The sequence below is a fragment of the Mytilus galloprovincialis genome, chromosome 3, assembly GCF_965363235.1.
Source record: "Mytilus galloprovincialis chromosome 3, xbMytGall1.hap1.1, whole genome shotgun sequence".
Classification (NCBI taxonomy): Eukaryota; Metazoa; Mollusca; class Bivalvia; order Mytilida; family Mytilidae; genus Mytilus; species Mytilus galloprovincialis.
The window spans coordinates 38,205,236-38,226,072 of record NC_134840.1 but is presented as its reverse complement, the minus strand read 5'-3'; the positions used below and the strand labels follow the sequence as shown (position 1 = coordinate 38,226,072).

At 30.7% G+C, this 20,837-nt stretch overlaps 1 protein-coding gene across 1 annotated transcript in view; it reads left to right on the top strand.

Annotated features, from left to right (window-relative positions):
- LOC143066253 (uncharacterized) overlaps positions 1–20,837 on the top strand; it is a 137,708-nt gene that overhangs the window by 66,410 nt on the left and 50,461 nt on the right. Inside the window, exons 10-26 of the mRNA XM_076239245.1 lie at positions 406–519; positions 1,465–1,578; positions 2,192–2,305; positions 3,167–3,277; positions 4,511–4,624; positions 6,498–6,697; positions 9,325–9,337; positions 13,553–13,666; positions 14,451–14,564; positions 14,917–15,030; positions 15,422–15,535; positions 15,747–15,860; positions 16,377–16,490; positions 16,734–16,847; positions 17,277–17,390; positions 18,441–18,554; positions 20,617–20,730. Of these exons, the coding sequence (XP_076095360.1) occupies positions 406–519; positions 1,465–1,578; positions 2,192–2,305; positions 3,167–3,277; positions 4,511–4,624; positions 6,498–6,697; positions 9,325–9,337; positions 13,553–13,666; positions 14,451–14,564; positions 14,917–15,030; positions 15,422–15,535; positions 15,747–15,860; positions 16,377–16,490; positions 16,734–16,847; positions 17,277–17,390; positions 18,441–18,554; positions 20,617–20,730 (1,920 nt within the window). The remainder of the gene's footprint in view (positions 1–405; positions 520–1,464; positions 1,579–2,191; positions 2,306–3,166; positions 3,278–4,510; positions 4,625–6,497; positions 6,698–9,324; positions 9,338–13,552; positions 13,667–14,450; positions 14,565–14,916; positions 15,031–15,421; positions 15,536–15,746; positions 15,861–16,376; positions 16,491–16,733; positions 16,848–17,276; positions 17,391–18,440; positions 18,555–20,616; positions 20,731–20,837) is intronic.

The following is a 20,837-nucleotide window of genomic DNA, read 5'->3' as shown; positions in this document are numbered from 1 at the left end:
TAGTTGAGAAAGTGTTAAATCGTAGCGATCATTCAATTGGTGATGGCAAGACTATGGACATTGAAAAGATAATTTCACTCGAAATTTCTCTTTACTGTTGGGTGTATTATTAACTGAGATACAATTACTTTATAGACAAGGACCAATTGTAACAACTTAAAATCAGGAAAATGACAATTGGAAAACTGGTTTTTTTTTCATGTTTTATTATCTTCAAAAAAACGAATAAGATATAAAACAGTTCTTCTGTCTCTCTAAGTTTGGGGGACAAATCATGTATTTTAATGACGTACTTAAAATTGAGAATGGAAATGGGGAATGTGTCAAAGAGACAACAACCCGACCATAGAACAAACTTAGAATAGTTATAAAACAAAAATAAAGATAAAGGTATTTGTTTTACAGAAATAGATGAATGTGCTTCCAACCCATGTCAGCACGGTGGTACATGCAAAGATCTGTTCAATGCCTTTCAGTGTTCATGTAATCTAGGTTACAATGGAACAAGCTGTGAGATTGGTAGGTACAACGACATAATTTTAGATATCCGGTTTTATTATAAAAAATAGACTTCAAACATTAGTTACTTATGTCAAATGTTCTACTCAAATTGATTCAATATTTGTTTTAACTATCATTTGAAACTTGAACTGTATTTATCAGAAAATGATTGAGTTTATTGATCAGCTTGTGTTAATAAAGACATGGAGATCATTGTCTGAAAGCGGAGCTGAGAAGGTTTCTAAGTTTATACTCAGTTTCTTAGTTTTATATTCTTTGACACTGAAAAAACTTAAAGCAGAGGTTGAGTACGGTTATCATTATCCTTCGTCATGTTCATCATTGTTTTGGCATGTATGATATGTACTATATAAAGATTTAAAATTAACATCTGATCTACTAGTACTTTTCATTTAAGATTATTAATAAAATTTACCTAATATTTTCTTAATTACGTTTCTATCAGCTGTGTAAATAGGCAATATAGGAAGAAGCTTCACAGTACATATGTAAAATTGCCGACATCATTTGAAATTTGTTACATTTTAGAGTCTTAGCTTACAAGGCAGTTTCGAAATCATAAGATTAGCTCAGAAAACAAACACACATACCAGCACTAACAATTAAATATGAAAGAACATTATCATTGTTTTGAGTTAGTATATAGCACATACAATAGTTGAAATCTCTAGCACTGATATAATAAACGTGCTTCATAAACATTATGTAGAATATTGATAGCCTTACACAGTTTCTAATCCAATGCATTTGTGAAAGCAATATCTTGCAAAGCTGTTTGTTGTCTAAGTATAGCTTGGAATTTTATCTCAATTTACATTAATTCAGTTGATAAGTCGTATTTTGTTTGTTCATACATTTTAAGCAAAGGAAAAAGATTTTTTAATGTTGAAAAGAAAACTAAATTTGAACTTCGTATCAATGTTTTTCAACTTTTGATGACAGATATTGATGAATGTAACAGCAATCCATGTCAGAATAAAGGTACTTGTAAAGATGGCGTGAATAGTTTTACCTGTGATTGTCCACCTGGTTACACTGGAATCAACTGTCAATCAGGTAAAAAGTAAAATAACAAAAAACCAAACTCCGAGAAAAAATCTAAAAGGAAGTCCCTAATCAAATGACAAAATAAAAAGCTCACATCAAAAAATAGATAGCAACTGTCATATTCCTGACTTTCTACATCAGAAAATGGCGACTCAAACCTGGTTTAAAATTTATAGCTACCTGAATCTCTCACTTGTATGATAGTTGCATGAAATAGAAGGTATACATCTTTGGGAAAGAATTTGTTCTTATAAGAAAACGTACTTATAACAATAAAAACCCTTACAAACTTTGAAGTAGTAAAAGCTGCAACAAACAGTTACTGTATCTTTGATTCGTTTTTATATAAGGTCATGTCCGATACATACTTACTGATTTCATTAAAGGATAGAAATGATACTTGTTTGGTTGTTACCAAACCCATTTTTATTTGGGTGTAAGAGGTGTTAATATAACAATTTGATACAAATATTAATAATGGTTCTGCTTGTTGTCTGAGAAATACTTCCTTTCCTTTTTTTATACATTTGTCCCTTTTGCTTTTTCGTTTAATTATTTATATTTTAATTGCTTCTGCATTTTTTAAAACAAAGAAAAATACAATATTATTTATTATCTTTAGAAATCAATGAATGCTTGAGTAACCCATGTCTTAATGGTGCCACCTGTACAGACGAAGTAAATAGTTATTCATGTGTATGTGCATCAGGATTCTCAGGAGTAACTTGTCAAATAGGTAAACATATAACTTGTATCATAAAAATTTTGTAATTTATAGTGTGAGCACCTGAGACCACCCTAGTTATTTGTGGGCTTCTGTGTTTGATTGGTCTAGTCTTTTTTGTTGTATTTTGTAGACTGATGTTTGTCCTATCATCGTTTTCTATTCAGTTTTATCTCGACATATGAGCTTGACTATCATTTGTATCACGTCCTATCATTTGTAGAAGGTTATTAAAAAGTTACTATGTATATTATTTGTAGAAATTATATCTAGAACGTGTTAAGTCAAATCGACCTTATTTTGATACGATTTGTAATAATATGAATATGAGTGAACTAATATAAAGGACATAATGAGAATTTTAACACATTCTAAACAGAGATAATTGCTTTTGAAGGTTTTTGATTTAAAGGAAAGCTGTATACTAAAAAATCCATTTGCATTTACCCAAACATACAGTAAATAAAGGCAACAGTAGTATACCGCTGTTCGAAAGTCAAAAATCGAATGAGAGAAAACAAATCCGGGATACAAACGAAAACTGAGGTAAACACATCAACTATAAGAGGAAAAGAACGAAACAACAGAAACACTGAAGTGCAACAAAAAAAAGACAATGCAACACATACAGAAACAAACTATAAAATAATAAAGCCCATTAAATGTTGGGGAATAAAAAAAAAATACAAGAAAGCGAGGTCGCGAGGTCGCGAAATGTATAAATGTATGAGCACTGTCGTCTTGTTTTATTCAAAATTGAGTCCTGCGAAAAAGGATTAATATTTAGATTTTTTCATCAGGATTTTTCTTCTTACATTTGAATCATATCAATATTTTTAGTTTTTTTTAATACAAGTATGATTATTTTTACAGATATAAACGAGTGTGTAAGTAATCCATGTAAGTTTGGACAATGTACTGACCAAGTAAATGAATATAAGTGTACATGTCTACCTGGGTACAGTGGAGTTAATTGTGATGCAGGTAATATAAAACTATTTTAGAAATACATTTAGAAACTTGCATGTTTAGATATCGTGTATCGTCTTTATTAGAATGGGTTTATGATTTTCTTGCTGTCGTACCGTTATTTTATTTTTTTAGTTTATCGAGTAGCTAATAAAAAGCAATTAAAGGAGCATTTCGAACAGAAGAAATCTTTTAAAATGTTTCGATATTCTGTGTAATAAAAAGATAAGCAAATACCATTCAATTATATTATTAAACATACAGGTCAAAAGACGCGAGTAAATAATATTTTATTTCAATAAATGTTTTTTTTACAAATATATTTAACCGAACAGATGGTTTATGCAAACCGAACAATGGAATATATCTCATGATACTATGTACACACTACCCATGTCATATACAGAAGAGTAATTTCTTAAATAGTCTTGGGGTGTTCGCTTGTCCTTATGGCCTTTTTTACAAACCAAATAATGGATCTGAACGAAACTTTCATATAATTTATGTTACATCATGTACTTTTTCATATCCTATTTTACTGTTTGATCATAAAGATTTCTGGGATTTCCAATACCACAACATGGACTTTTTAATTATATATTATAGGAGATGAACATGCCCCGTTCAATATACCCCCTTAATCAATGAATGGTCTTTTGCAGATTATTCATGCAATAATGAAATTGTGCACCTCCTTTCTAACTTTTGATGTCCAATTTATGGGTATTATGTTTTCTGGTATGTGCATCCGTTCGTTCGTTCTTCCGTCGTCCGTTCGTCCGTCTGTCAGTCCTGCTTCAAGTTAAAGTTTTTGGTCAACGTAGTTTTTGATGAAGTTGAAGTCCATCAACTTGTAACTTAGTACACATGTTCTTTAAGATATGATCTGTCTAATTTTAATGCCAAATTTCACTGTCCATTGAACATAAAAAATGATAGTGCGATTAAGACACCCGTGTACTTTGGACACATTCTGGTTTTAAAATGTTCTTGACCTTTACAGTTGTATCAAGTTGTAATAGGGTATAATTATTATAGTTACTCAAGTTTATCAACTACTCTTTCTCTCCCCTGTCTTGTATTATATCCTACGCTCATCATTTCTATAACGTTGTGTTTGATAACAATAAACGGAAATATAATGTCTTACCGATAACTTCGATTCTTAACAAGCGGTAGTTTGAGAGTGTAAGCATTTACCTCATTTTAGAAATAAAAGTTATCAAAGACTGTTTGTTTTAAATTCAGAGACTGATGAATGTTCTAGTAACCCATGCCAGAATGGAGGTTCTTGTACCGATCAGATGAATGCTTATAAATGCGCATGCCAAAAAGGATATAGTGGAGACAATTGTCAAATAAGTAAGTTATTCATTACAATCTGATAATTTTATTCTAAAATATAAGATACAAAAATATCAGTTCTTCTTAAGTTTATATTGAAAAATAAACACTTGTCTTCGGAGAAAAAACAAAGATTTGAAATCTGACAAAAACTGTTCTAACAAGTTAATTATCACGCATGATTAATGATAACATTCACATGCCTTTTTTCTTCAATAATCCTTCCAAACTATATATATACGTTGCTTCATTATTCTTCTTTTTATATTTTTCTCTTAACGTATTTTCCGGCTGTTATAATTAAGGCATTATTACGAACGCTCTCTTAATGTTACCTTGGTTTAATTAATTGTCCATAAAAAAAACCTGAGTGAAGCTAGGTGATCCTTCCTTGTTCTTTAACACTTTCATTACAAATGTATCTTGTCCATAAGGTAAGCTTTAAGACAGCGACAAGTTTGATACTGTACTGGAAAATGTAAACCCGATACATAACCAAATACAAAACATAGCCGATTGTACATAATTGTATTTATCAAAAGTTTTAGAAAAAAGATAAATAATACTACTCCCGATATAGCCAACATAGACAATGCAAACCATTACAACAAAACAACCAGAAAGTTAAGGTAGGACAAACCCTCTGCAAAACCATTGTTGTCATCACAGTGTATCAAAGGTTTATAATATCAAGGCAACTGAATACCAGATCTAAAATTAATACCCTTCCTATCCTTGGGGCAATGTGTCGAGACGAGCCTTATTAAAGTTCAAACAATCTATATTTGGTGGAAAGTCATGAAATTATTAAACACACAAATATAACCAATTCAATGTTTACATTCGGCATTTTATAGTATATTTTCGTATTACTGTATCTACTTCTCATTGAAATTCATTGAGGAAGAATAAATCACAGATCAATTGAATGCATCTTTTGAAAAAAACAAAAAGCTTATAAAACTGTATTCAAATATATTTTTACATTCGGAGTAGATTGTTGATCTTCAAGTATTAAATATAATCTGTGTTGTTTTTGTGGATAATCGAGAGACATGTATTACTTGATTATTTCACTTGACTGGGCGGGGTTTAACCGGTTCGCTTATTAAAGACCAGTCCATCTATAGACAGGAGTTTTGGGATAAACTCATCAATGAAGTGTCCAGTTATTTTTCCCATTTATACACTCAGTTCATTTGTATATCCGATAGGTGATTAGAAATCAATAATAATTATAACGGCAATCAACCTTATTGCACACATCTTCAAATAGAATGTCCTTATGCAAATTTAAACATAAGCTCCTCCCGATCAGTTGAAATAACATTGGTAATTTGCTTAAAATTATATGCTACTAATGTATTGTGATTCCTGAACTTTGATATTAACTTTGACTAATCGAGTTCCTCTTTAGCATGTTGCTTCGCTTATGAGTTCTTCAAGCTTCTTTTACTCGTATGCATGTCGTGATAATTTCTTATATAAGCTGAGAAGGGATTTTGCTTCATCTCAATTGATACAGCGGAATAGATCCAATAGTGTAGATTATGCTATAAGGTAGGAACATATATCTTACATTACTTTTAGATACTTTAGAATTGTTATAGAGATTAAAAAATCGTTGTATTTGTAGTATACTTTCTTGCAAAATATCTATTTAAAAAGAATATAAAATAGGAGTTATTTAGTATTTTCACAATTCAAATCTTTTGATAGTTTATGAATCCTTAGTTGCTTAAGTTAAAAAAATAAATCCAATAGTAATTGTATGAAACGGTTATTAGTACTTTTACATCATATATTTCTATCTAAAGCCTGTAAACTAAATTTAAATATGTTAAACTCACATCGATTAACATACAGTAAATACAGAATTATCATTTTTCAGATTTCAGCACGATTTCGCCACGTAAAGAATCTGTAAGGGATTGTCTTTCGTCAAAAGAAGTTTGGCCTATGTTGTTTGTTTTGTTGTTCATAGTGTGTTGTTTGACAACAGTGTGTATACTGCTTGCACTATATGTCCGAAAGATCAAAAGAATGGGAAAAAACTCAAAACTAGAGGATGCAGCATTTACAGATCCTGTTGTGAATGTTTTTATAAAATGAATATATATTTAATACCAAATAAAGATAAGATTGGTTTGTAGCAAGTAATTGCTAATAATTGTGTCATGTGTACTTTTGTTTGTCTGTTTGTCTTTTTTTTTTCATTTTTAGCCATGGCGTTGTCAGTTTATTTTCGATTTATGAGTTTGACAGTCCCTTTGGTATCTTTTTAAATAGTTGTTTATCTGAATTGACCATTTATCTTATGAATCAATTTGATTATCCCCAGCACATGATATCACCTCCACTGATATGTAGGGTTCGTGTAACTCTGTCTTAGTTTTCTATATTGTGTATTGTTTATTGTTGTTTGTCTGTTTTGTCTTTTTCTTTTTAAGTCAAGGCGATGACGGTTTGTTCTCGAATTCAAAATTTGGTGACTATTGAACGCATGTATCCCTTCGATATATGTCTATTATCTTGACTTAAAAAATTACAACCCAAAAATTACCACCAAAGAGATGATTTCATGTACCCAATTATGAACTTACATCTTCTATAAGCAACACTCCAGCAGCGCTTGCATACGAAGTAGATCCCAGTTGATACGATATTCCAGAACTAGTATTTTCGAACTTGATTTCCTTGACAATGGGTTGCTAACCAGGAGGCTAGTAAACTACGAGTTCCAAGTAGTGATATACGCGTAAATTTTACAGACGTTAGCATGAGTTGGTTGACCGTTATACAAAACATCTGTTCCATAGATGACAACGGATATGTTCCAATCGTCATAACTATAGTTCAGTCCCGTTTTCTAGAATATGACCTACAGAATCAACTAGTAATAAATAATATGAGGAACATGACGGGTGTCACATGTTAAACAAGATCTTCTTTCTCTTCCGAAGCACATTGGATCACCCCAGAGTTTGGGGAGGTTTTTGTTACTCGGTATATAGTTTTGTATGTTGTGTTTTATGAACGGTTGTTTGTCTTTTTCTTCTTTACCATGGTGTTGTTAGTACATTTTAAAATAATGAGGTTAAATATCCCTTTGGTATTTCGCCTTTCTTTTAAACTTTCGAGTATATGCTTGGTCGTCGGTTTTCTTTCATAAGTTACAGTAAAGGGTAAAAGTCAAAAATATAAAGAAAGGCAACAGTATAATTTCGCTGTTCAATAGTCATATAAAGGCAACAGTTGTATCGCTTTTCAAAAGTCATTTATCGATAAAGCAAGAACAAATTCGAGTTTCAAACTAAAACCGAGGGAAACACATTGAATATAGAACAACAGACATAAAAAAGGACTATTTGACAACTTCCATATTCCTGACTTGGTAAGGGACATTTAAAAAAAAATGTTAGGTTGAACATGTTTTTAAGGCTAATCAATCCCTCCGCTTATATGGTAATGTTTCAAATACCGCAAAAATATCACAACGTTACGTGAAAGTAGCACAGAAAATCGTGGCACGTAAGCAAAATCGACTAACTGTCAAAAAAGCGGAAAGGTCATCTTTAGAGCATTATCGTTAGTTAAAATACAATTGTTTAAATATTATCTAACGACATCGAGTTATAGAGCAAGGCATCCTTACTTTATATATTTCGAAAGGTATAAAAGATATTTCTTATCTGCTGAAACACGCAAAGCACTGATGAGTATAAAATTCATTATTGTATAAGGAATGCTTAGTCAAATGTCGTTTAAACGCGCTTATACATGATAAAAGGTGTGCAAAAAAGTAACAATATACTTAAGATGAAAGAAAATCACCAGTGGAAAAGGATAGACAACACCCTAATTAAATGAAAAAAATATCCAAAAGAAAAGAAAAGTAATCAAGCCGGTATTTTAAAACAAAGTTTCAAACAAACAGTACAAAGAGAAGTGAATTTTATGAAAATATGATATGTGATTCAAAAGAGAAAGCAGTTTCTTGCCTACGTTTGAAAATCACTGTGTTTGATTAAAAGAAACATCGGTCACATTTGATGAGAATAATAATCGAGAAATGAGTATTCGACGTTACATTTTATAAATTTATAAATCATATTTTTGTTATTCCACAATAATTCCTAACTTGTTACTCGTTTCCGAAAAAACCACAACCGGTAAATTATTCATGACAATAATTCGTAATATATGTACTTCAGATTAGATAAAAGTCTAATGGTATCTTATCCTGAAAAAATTGAAATTCAGATTTTTTTCAAAGATTTGGTTAGCATATTTGAACTTTTTCTTCATAGTAAACACTATAAAAATGAGTTCATCTAATTAGCGTTTGGGAAAAACTTTCAATTATGATACAAAATTGAAAATTCATATGAAAAGTACAATTACAACAGTGAAGATAGACTCAAGATACATTTAAGGTTAAAAGGGTTTTATTTCAAAACCGATAACTAAGTGAAACACACATGTACTGTAGAACATTCATTCCAATTTTTTTTTTACATCAGAAGTTGTATGTTATAAGTCAGGAACATGACAGATGTTATCCATTCGTTTGATGATTTTGAGCTTTGGATTTTGCCATTTGATTAAGGACTTTTCATTTTGAATTCCACGGAGCTCGTTATTTTTGTAATTCTAATGTTTATTGAAAAAGTGATATCACATTCTAATAACAACTAATTAGAGATGTTACTATTTAGATTGTAAAATTAGGTACTAAGATGTACACTTCTTGATCCTTGAACAAAGTATTCTAAACTTTCATCAGTTTAAAAATATTTGTGATTGCTTATATTTTTGCATTGCACAAGATCATGCTTTTCTCTGACTGTTTGCGTCAGCGTTATATTTAATCCATTGGATGCGTACTGGTTCATATCTTATTCCTATTCTTGGAGCAAATGTCATTTTTGCCGAAATTTGTGTCATTTTTTTTAGAACTATACTGGAGTTCTTTTTTTCGTATCCGATTTTTAGTGGAATTTAGTATCTCAACATGAGCCTCTGTTTTACATTTTGTTGTGATTTATTAATCTTCTTCCATTTTGAGATTAATTTGAATGTCATGTAAATTTTTCGTTCTGTCTGTTTATAAACCTCTGTATACATTTCAAACAAGTAAGAATTTCTTCATTACATATTTTTGTAATGACCTAAAATTCGAAAGATCTACTGCTTAATCTTCGATCACAATCTTTGCGATTTTGCAGCAACATAAAGACTGGTGATTTTTCTACGCTTTACACTACTATTCCTCATGCTCAGTTGAAAGATTGACGTCACCATCTCATTAAACAGAGCTTTTTCTATAAAAATGGGAATCGTAGAAACAAATTTCTTGTTTTGAGTAAACATAGTTCATATTTTTTGAAGAACCACTTTGAATTTACCAGAAAATATACTGAAGATGAAATTATCAAAATGGCTGGACTTTTTGATCGACAATATATTTGTTGAGTTTGAAGGATTTATTAAACAACAGACAGTCGGTATTTCAATGGGTACTAATTTTGCACCCCTGTTGACCGATTTTATTTGTTTTTGTACTCGTATGAAGCAGAATTCATTCAGAACCTTCTAAAGACAAAAAAAAAGCACCTTGCGAAATTCTTTAATTTCACTTTCCGATATATTGATGATGTCCTATCATTGAAAAACCCATATGTCAGCCAATACTTACATCTCATATATCCAAGTGAACTTAAAAGTAAGGATACTAATGAAACTAGAAGGACTGCTTCATACCTTGATCTTTTCCTCAATATTGACACTGATGGACGACTTCACACGAAAATCCATGGTAAACGGGACGCTTTCAACTTCCCAGTTATCAATTTCCCATTTCTCAACAGTAACATACTATCTGCCCCTTCGTATGGTGTCTACATAGCTCAATTGATACGTTATGCTCGTGCTTTATATACAGGAGTGTGCTCCTAACGCAGAAACTGCTCCAACAAAGTTATGAGGAGGACAGATTAAAAATGACACTCCATAAATTGTACGGACACCATCACGAATTGGTTGATTCATACGTGGTGTCTTTGTCCAAACTAACTAAGAACATTTTTACAACGTGTTAGATTGTGGTTTGTCGTTACGTCGTCTGATCTTTTAATTACCGAACATGACTTGTTCCCGATTGTGAATTCGCACTGCCATAAGACGTGTCACGGTACTTTCTATCCGAAATTTATGTATTCAGTTTTGATGTAATATTTGTTATTCTCATCGGATTTTGTCAAATGTCTTATCGTTTGTAGTTGTTAATCTTATTCTTTTTGCGTTGTATTCATGTGTTATGGTAGAAATAGTTAATCGTCCAGTTCATTTATTAGATTTAAGTTTGGTTCAACTCAAGTTATACGATATATTTCTTCCTATATGTTCTCCCATTTATTTGTATTGTAGTCCTATTATGTAATGTTTTCATTTTAATGTTATATTTAACATTGCCATGACAGCGTTTGGTTTGGCATGCTACAAAACTAGGTTCAAGTTACCACTTTTTTTTTATTAAAATGTCCTGTACCAAGTCAGGAAAATGGCTATTGCTATATTATAGTTCGTTTGTGTGTGTTACATTTAAATATTGTGTTTCTTTTGTGTCGTAGTTCTCCTCTTATATTTGATGTGTTTCCCTCAGTTTTATACTACAACATATAGTAAAATAAACGATGATTTGAATATATTAATTCAAGTACCAATTTTTTACTATATTAATCGGATGGTTATTTGTTTTAACTTCTTTTAGAATAAACCCATTAATCCACACTTCAGTCATAATTCGTAACTGTTAACGCCGAAGAAATAATTAGTGATAAGTCCCAACTACAAAAGTAACCAATATAATATGTCTGTTATATGGAAGTATTGTTCATAATAATATGTATTGCTTACGTATTCATCTATAGCTTTTGTAGATATTCTTGCCAAATTGCGTCCGTTTGGTGTAATACTGTATACGGTTATGAGAATAAGCTGAAATGATAATTCTAAAAATGCTGTTTGTTTTCTTGCAAAGTCAAACCTATGAATATCCATCATTTTCGTTCGAAAGTACCTGTACAATAACTGTGACAGTCATTCTGCATTTGTTACCATAATGATTCTTGGAGAGGTTTTTCTAGAATTAACACGCATATGTGAACATTGAAAACATATTTGAGCTTTTATTTTATCTTGATTGATTTAAATATATTAAAAATAAGTTTAACATTATTCTTTCAATAACGTTGTTTCGAATAACATAAAGTTTAGAAAATCTAATTAATTTACCATTTACAGGTTTGGAAGTATTCCGTCTGACCTATTTATCTAAATGATTTCTGTAGGTAAATATAGCTGCACTTGTTGAGAAACCTTTCTATCATTTCAAACTGTAAAATATTGGTCAAGTGCTTGGGCAACAAACTAACATTCTGTCATTAAATGTGTGTATAGGGATATCTTAGATCAATCTTTTATTTGTTTTTAACGAGAGTAAGACTAAATAAACAAGTACGTTACTTCTATTAAAATTAATATGGTTTGATCTTTAAAGTACTTAGATATTCCGATTAGTATGTAGCAAATGTGTATAATATTATGGAAAATAAAATGTAAACGTATACATTCAGGTGATGTATGTTATTTTGTGAGAGTTTTTATTAGTTTCATTAGGATTTGATAGCTATTGCCACTTTTGATGATATCCTTTATCACACATATTGTCAAGGATGTCTTCACTTTTCTTTTAAAAGCGTACTGTTATTAAATACCTAAATCACAAATCGTTAGATACAGTACAGTTTCGTTTACTCAATAACTACTCCATAAATCAATTGTATGCAAAATTATGGAAAATCTATATAAGTTATTGTTAGTTTTCCTTTCTTAACGCAAATAAGTCTCATGCTTAAGATGGGTTAGCTGCAATGCTTTTTATTTGGTTTAAAGACACATACACTGTATTATGCCTAATGTATACGTTTTGCATAATATTTTATGATAAAATGTGATAATAATGATTGAAACGAAACAGTAAAAAATAAATTGGTCATTACAAAAAATGTTTATAACATCGACAGTTCATCATAACCAACTATGTGATTGCTTTATAGTCCGTTGAAGGCCATTAAATTAAACGACTAACATATTAACATAAATGTTTCTACTGTGATCTACAAAATCAACTCCTGATTTATTTCCTGATTTCATATACCTGTTTTTTTCTCATTTTAAAGCAAAACAAATTTAGGAATAACTTCAGATGTCTCGGTTCTTTTTTAAAAGTTCAGAATTCATCTCTAAGTTGCTTTTTTATAATATATGATAAGAATTGTTATTGTACCCCAAAATATTTTTAAAAGGTAAATCTGATTTCTTTACCCCTATACTTTACATTTATTATGTCTGTTTGTTTTGTTCACATATCGTTGTAAATATAATGGAATTTGATGCGACTGTCATACAAGTGAGAGTAGCTTAGATAGCTATAAAACCAGGTTTAATCCACCATTTACTATAGAAAGAAATGCCTGTACAAAATCAGGAATATGACAGTTCTTTTCCATTCGTTTGATGTGTTTGATACTTTTGATTTTACCGTTTTATTAGGGTCTTTCTGCGTAGAAGTTTCCTCGGAGTTCAGTTTCTTGTGATTTCGATTTTTGTCAATATTGAGTGACTGATGAAAACTGACTGAATCTGACAGGAAAATATTTAGAAAAACAAATTTGTTTAACTTCTTACACAACTGAAATGCAATGATTTAAACTATTGATCTTTTACTTGAACTGTATATATGTCATGATGTTTTAAGCTCCAGTAAGAGTTCTTACATGTATATTTACACGTTTTTCCCCAATTTTTTCATACTTTCCGTTTACTTGTATAATAAATTTAACTGTTTCGAAAATACAATAAAAATATTCCTTGCAATTGCAGATATTAATGAATGCAACAGCGGACCTTGCCAAAACGGAGGAAAATGTCTCGACCAGGTAGACGGGTTTACTTGTATATGTACGACAGGATATACTGGAATAAAATGTGAAACAGGTTTGAAAATTTATTCAGATTTTAGTCAATACACATTGTAAAATGATAAATACCTTAATACACAGATGAAAAACACTCGGACTAATAATAAACCTTTTAGAGATCCAGGGAATGCTAATATTGGTAACCTTCTCCCGGCCGAAATATTGAAAACCTTACTATAAATGTAAAAGAATATATTTATTCTGGTGCATATAAAGACAAGTCGCTGAAAAAATTCTGATTTATTTTTAACATCTTATTTATTATGTTTGGAGGGCATGTTTTTTAACATAAAATTGACAATTCTTTGGCCACCCCTCTGTTACTAATCCTGTTGAATGGTTCCTATATTCATATGTGATAGTGTTCATACAAGAGCTTCTCGGAAAAAATGAATGGAAGCTAAGCTAATTATCCTTTAACTTCAAGTTTTGATAAAAAGATGATGTGATCTCACTAAATACGTAAAATTGTAGTCACCACAGTGAGCGCAGCTATCAAATTGTACTTAAAATAAATGAAGTCACAGACATAGCTTAATAAAGGCAACAGTATTATACCACTGTTCAAAAGTCGTAAATCGATTGAGAGAAAACAAATCCGGGTTACAATATAAGCTTAGCCTGTCTCATATATTTGACTTTCATAAAGAAATTGAGGTTCGGTGGAGAACTGAACTTAACGACAAATAGGAAGGATCATGCTCCTATATTTATTCTTTTTATATTGATATCTATGAATATGCATTTTGTTTTTGTAAATCCTATAATGCTTATTTCTTTTTCATTTTTCTGGCATACAGATATTGACGAATGCAGTAGTTCACCTTGTAAGAATGGTGCTAAATGCAGTGACAATGTAAATAGTTATACTTGTAATTGTTTGCTGGGATATACAGGTGTACATTGCGAAACAGGTATTTTGCATTTGATATTTGCTTTTACAATTTCAATATTTTTAACATTAAAAGAATATATTTATTATGACAAACCAAACAAAAATCACAAAAGTACTTTAATCCGAGGAAAATTCAAAACGGAGAGTGCCTAATCAAATAGCAAAGTCAAAAGCTCAAACACTCCAAACAAATGAATAACAACTGTCATATTCCTGACTTGGTACAGGCATGTTCTTATGTAGAAAATGGTGGATTAAACCTGGTTTAAAAGCTAGCTAAACCTCTCACTTGTATGACAGTCGCATACAATTCCGTTATATTTACAACAAGGTATAATATAATGTATGGACACATCATTTCTTTTGTTTAGATATTGACGAATGTGGTAGTAATCCATGTCAACATGGAGGAACGTGCAGTGATCATGTAAACAAATATACATGTCAGTGTCCGCTGGGGTATATTGGACAGAGTTGTGAGCAAGGTACGTCTAAATATTCATTGCACAAATAAATAAATCGAATTGCGTTAATAATTTTCTGTCAAAAATTATTCAGATGAATATTAGAGCCAAAACATACATTCAATAATTATTGATCTTCTGAATAAAGAACGCATAGTTCAAATTGATAATTTGAAATTCGAACGAATTATATTCAATTTTACCATTTTTATGACAAAAAACCATAAGATTATTACTTTAAACGAATGATTTCATACAATCTTTACATTATGAACTCACTAATTCGTTTGATGAAGCTTTATCTTAATGCGTTGGATAAAACGATTATCTAATTCGTTTGATTAACCGATTTTTTTATTCGATTGATCATGTTATTTTAACAGTTTCCTAATAATAATTATTATTTCTTCAGACATAAACGAATGTGCTAGTAATCCTTGCAAACATGATGGAACGTGTCACGATCATGTAAACAAATACACATGTGATTGTAAATCTGGTTATACTGGAGCTAATTGTGAGACAGGTAGGGCAAAGTAATAAACTTAAGTTTAAAACTCTTCAACATCATAGCACAATTGTAATTTTGTTCCAGTAAATATATTTTTCTTTATCTAGAATATTCGAGTGAATGATATTTTAAGGAACCTCGAAGAAAACATGTGTTGTTTTGTTAAATTAGATTTAAATTCTACAAAAGTCAAATATACATTCATTTAATTTTTCTTACATTTTAGATGTTGATGAGTGTGCCAGCACCCCATGTCAAAATAATGGATCATGTGTTGATAATGTAAACAAATATACCTGTCAATGCATACCTGGATTTGTAGGAAGTCATTGTGAACATGGTAAGGGAGCTACCATTTGATTTTTATGGGGGGGGGGGCTAGGATGAAATTTGAAAAAAATAGGCAGGACAAGAGTTTTGAGTAAAAAAAAAGGCAGGATGAGCAACTTGGTAAAAAAAAAAGCAGGATGACAATTTTTGTAAAAAAAGTCAGGATAAACTAGTAAAAAAAAAGGCAGGACCGAATAGAGTAAAAAATAAAAAGGCAGGACAGAGATTACAACTAAAAAAAAAAGCCGGACAAAGTGTTTCATCCTAGCCCCTCCCATAAAAATCAAATGGTAGCTCCCTAAGACAGTTTTTGAAAACAGAATTTACTCTTTATGCAAATTTATCAAACTTCGTTTCAAATTTTTAAGTTTTTATAAAAATGAAATTGAACAAAAGATTGGCTTTATCTTAAGTCGTTCATCTTTCAGATATTTTCAGATGTTAAATAATTATAGACTGATTTGTTATGAACACTTTTAGGACGTTTTAGGTCAATATAACTTTATTTGTATTTATTGCTTTACAGATACTGACGAATGTGCTAGTCAGCCATGCTCTAACAATGGTACCTGTCATGATAGAGTTAATGGATATGTTTGTAGCTGTATGCCAGGATATACTGGAACAACATGTGTTATAAGTAAGTGTGTACTTGATATTACTGAAAAGAAAAGGAATCGTTTTATCAATCTTGGTATATCCTCTGTCAATAATACAACTTACATGCACATATGGAAATGATTCGTTCTTTTTACATTTTTTCCATGCTACTTTATATTTTTAAGATTTTTTTTTGAAATGTGAGTTTTATATATAGATTGATAGATAGATAGATAGATAGATAGATTGTTGCGTTTCACTCGTATGTTTTCCTGTTTTTTAGATATAGATGACTGCAAACCAAATCCTTGTAAAAACAACGGTATTTGTCAAGATAAAGTCAACGGATTCAAATGTGTTTGTCCTGCCGGGTATTCTGGAGTTAGATGTGACAATGGTACTTATCTTTTAAACAATAAGTTAATTCGAATGTGGAAGTGATTGCTGTCCTCTTTCGAACTTCTTCTTTATGATAAAAACATTTGAAGTTTACGTCATGTCTGTTTACCGGGGAAAGCATTTAAAATATATCAATCGGTCTTGGAATATTCATGTTCTTCAGCTAAATATATTTTACTTTCTTTTATTCTTATCACTAGTTTCAATCTTTATGATTTAAAAAAATGGCTAAAAATGCAATCCTTCGTATTTTGTCAGTTTTCAGATAACTCGGGTATTGAAAGATTTATATATATTTGAAATGATTTGATCCTTTTATTCTCTCTTTTAAAAACTTGAAGATATCATGTCAGAGAACTTCATTAAGGTTGAATTGAAATGTTCATGTCTTCCTTACATATTGATATTAAAACGAATTCCACTTCAGACGTTGATGAGTGTGCCAGTAATCCATGTCAAAACGGAGGAACATGTGCTGATAAAATCAATGATTTTAGTTGTTCCTGTGTCCCAGGTTACACTGGAAAGAAATGCCAGACAGGTAAATTATTTTAATGTATCCCGTGTCTCGGGTAGTACATGATATTCATCAGAAGTATATAATTTCAGTCGTTCTTGTATTGCTGTACTGTTACTGTATCCACATAGTTATACTGTGTTACCCGTTAAAAAAACAAAATAAAATGTCCGACACTTAAATTTTTCAGTTTTTAATATATCTTTCGTTGTACAAAGATACCCGTGAAGCAGTGAAATGAAGCAAGTTATCCTGTGCATTGTATAAAGAAAGGCTAGACAAGAATTTTCCTGTGTCGCCGGTTATTTAAGAAAATTATATTTGACTGCTTAATGATTTTTTCCTAAGACCTAGGTTATGTAAAAGGAAAAGGTGGGATAACAGTTATCGTGCGTCCTTTGAATTTCAAATTTAGTACCACCCTTCAAACCTTTCAAGAAAATGTTTATTATATTAAAAAACTATTCATTATATGTGATTGAAAATCACTCATTTATTAAACCAAATACACTACAAAACTGCATATGTGCACGCTATTCTTTAAAATCATCTTTATGTTTCTATGCCAATTCGAATGTTTATATGAGCAACACATTATTATGTTTCTAAAACATTTCATTATATAATATTACAGGACCTAGACGTATGAGTATTTGAAAGAAGTTTGCAAACCCTAGTGTGTATCTGCTTTTGTGCATTTGTTTTAAAATCTGCTTGGGGATATTGTGTGTTGATTGATTTGAAACAAGTGTTATGTTACACATTAACTAGTCATGCACTTGGAATGAAATTACCCTATGTTCATGCTACTTTTCTTGTGTGATGTGTTTTTGAGTGTTTGCAAATGAATTTTTGCTGAAATAATCAAAATGTTTAAAATTTATTAATTGATAAATTTCAATAAAAATAAAAAATGCCGTCTTTGATCTATGATTACTTTTAAAGTCTTGGTATTACTATATATGTCAACTACTATTTCTATTATCTTATTTTACATATGAGGAACATAACACATTGTATATCATACTATTTTTTAAATAGAATTATAATAATATTTTTGTATTGCTTTTTTAGACATTGACGACTGTTTTAGGCGGCCATGTGAACACGGAGCGACATGTATTGACTTAGTCAATGATTACTCTTGTATTTGCCCTTCTGGTTATACAGGACGAAATTGTCAGACAGGTAAATAACATTTAGAGTTTATGGATATTCAACATTGAGACTGGTGGTTAATTTCTGGGTACACAGCACGCATTTTCAACTTATTTCTCAACTTATTCGATATTCAAGAGCTTGCAGCTCCTACTCAGACTTTGTAAAACGTCATTAGTGTCTGAGTAGAAAGTTGATGAACCAGGGGTATGTCAAAGAACGTCTAGTCCTTTTTCTAAAAAGTTCATCGGAAGGTACAAAGAACTTGTTGATAAATATTCCGTATCAACTTCACAAATAATACACGATGGTCTTGATTTAAAGATTCTGCGTACTGATGTTGTTTATCATATAAACAACGTGTTTTATAGTTCTTTCATTTGTCTTTGTTCTATTATTAATATTACTTTTACTGTTGAATGGTTTAATGTGATATTCGTTTGACGTGGCTCGGTACTTATACATCTTGTCTTACATTTGGTTGTGTGTTTTGTATATGCGACTTTTTGTATTTCTTTGGTTCTTATAACGTGACTCTGTACTTTAAAAGATCCCGTCAGTATGATATTGTTCTAATTTATGTCATTATGATATATTTCTATTATGAATTACAATATACGTTGAACCACAAACGTCAAAATCATTCAATCGCGTAGTGGAATTAACTATTTGTGGATTCTTATAAATTCTATATATAACTTTTGGACTAGTTTAAATCTCGGTCTATTTCTGAAATTTATTCTTACATACTTTTGATTTTTTAACCCTGTATGCTAACATTGCCTATGTAAATTTTAGAATTGTTTGTATGCACATTAAGTTTACGACAAATCTATGTGACTTATAAAGTTTTCTGACGTCAGACACACAAATCAATGAATGTGTTTGTAGATAGATGTTTTTGTGTTCTGTTAAATTGTTCCTTTTAAAATTGTTATACGATGATGACTGATGTACCCATATTCTGACTATTTTATTTATTGTGTCTGTTTAACGTAACGGTACCCAAATTGCACCTATTTAGCAAAAATAGCAGGGAAAGCTTACAATATTTCCTAGAAACTAAACAATTTGTATTTTTATGATTTGATACTATGTACGTCTTTCAACATAGGTAAACATATTTAGATATACACAAACGTTCACAGTATTTATCAACAGATGGAGTGTTTACTGAAAAAGCAAAATGTACCGAAACGTCGCCATGCGACGTCATCAAAACGTCATCTTTTTAAAATTACCAAATACAATATGTTTCAAGTATCCATTTCTTAAAAAAATGAAGAGTTAGCATGGATAAATATCCAATTGTTCAAAATATTTGAAAAAATTAAACAAAAACTCTGTTATTCGGCTTTTGATGATGCGAATTTAAGCATGGATGCAATTTGGGTACTCCTCATTACATAATCATTGATGGTTTGAAGTTAGTTCAGACCAATTTTTCTATGATTCCATATGGATTGAAAATCAAATTGGTGTACCTATATAATAAAGAAGGATACGGCTACAAAATAAACACAAAATGGAAATTTTTGTCTTGATCATAAAAAAACGTAGTTCAAAAAACTGTCAAAATAGGTGCAATTTGGGTACCGTCACGTTAGTTAACGCATCAATGTAAATATAACGGAAATTGATGAGACTTTCATCAAAGTGAGAGGGTTAGCGCAATAAAAACCAGGTTTAATCCACCATTTTCTACATTTGAAAATGCCTGTACCAAGTCAGGAATATGACAGTTCTTGTCCATTCGTTTTTGGTGCGTTTTGTTATTTGATTTTGCCATTTGATTATGGACTTTCCGAATTCATTTTCCTCTGAGTTCAGTATTTTTGTGATTTCACTTTTTTTCAAAACCTTCATTGAATAGGCCCGAGATTAGCATTTGTGAAATCCAAGATGGTGAAACGTCTGTGAACATGAAACCAAAACGATTTAACTTTACTTAAGTGGATTGCAACTTTTAATTGAGCGCAGTTTTATGATTTGCAGTAACTAAAAAAACAACTTTTAGTAAAAAGTTCTGTTGCTCAATTTAAATCTTGGTAGTATCAAAATATTAATAAAAAGTCTTTTTTTTAATTTTCAGATATCAATGAATGTTTTCCTAACCCATGTTTAAACGGTGGACAATGTTTTGACAAAGTTGATAATTACACATGTGTTTGTAAAACTGGATTCACTGGAAATGATTGTCAGATAGGTATCAATGATATAATTTTCAAATTGCAGGTTTTGTTAAGAATGTTTCCTTTTCACGCTTTTAGTAAATATATGAAATTTTACACATAGCTGTAAGTATGATTCGCA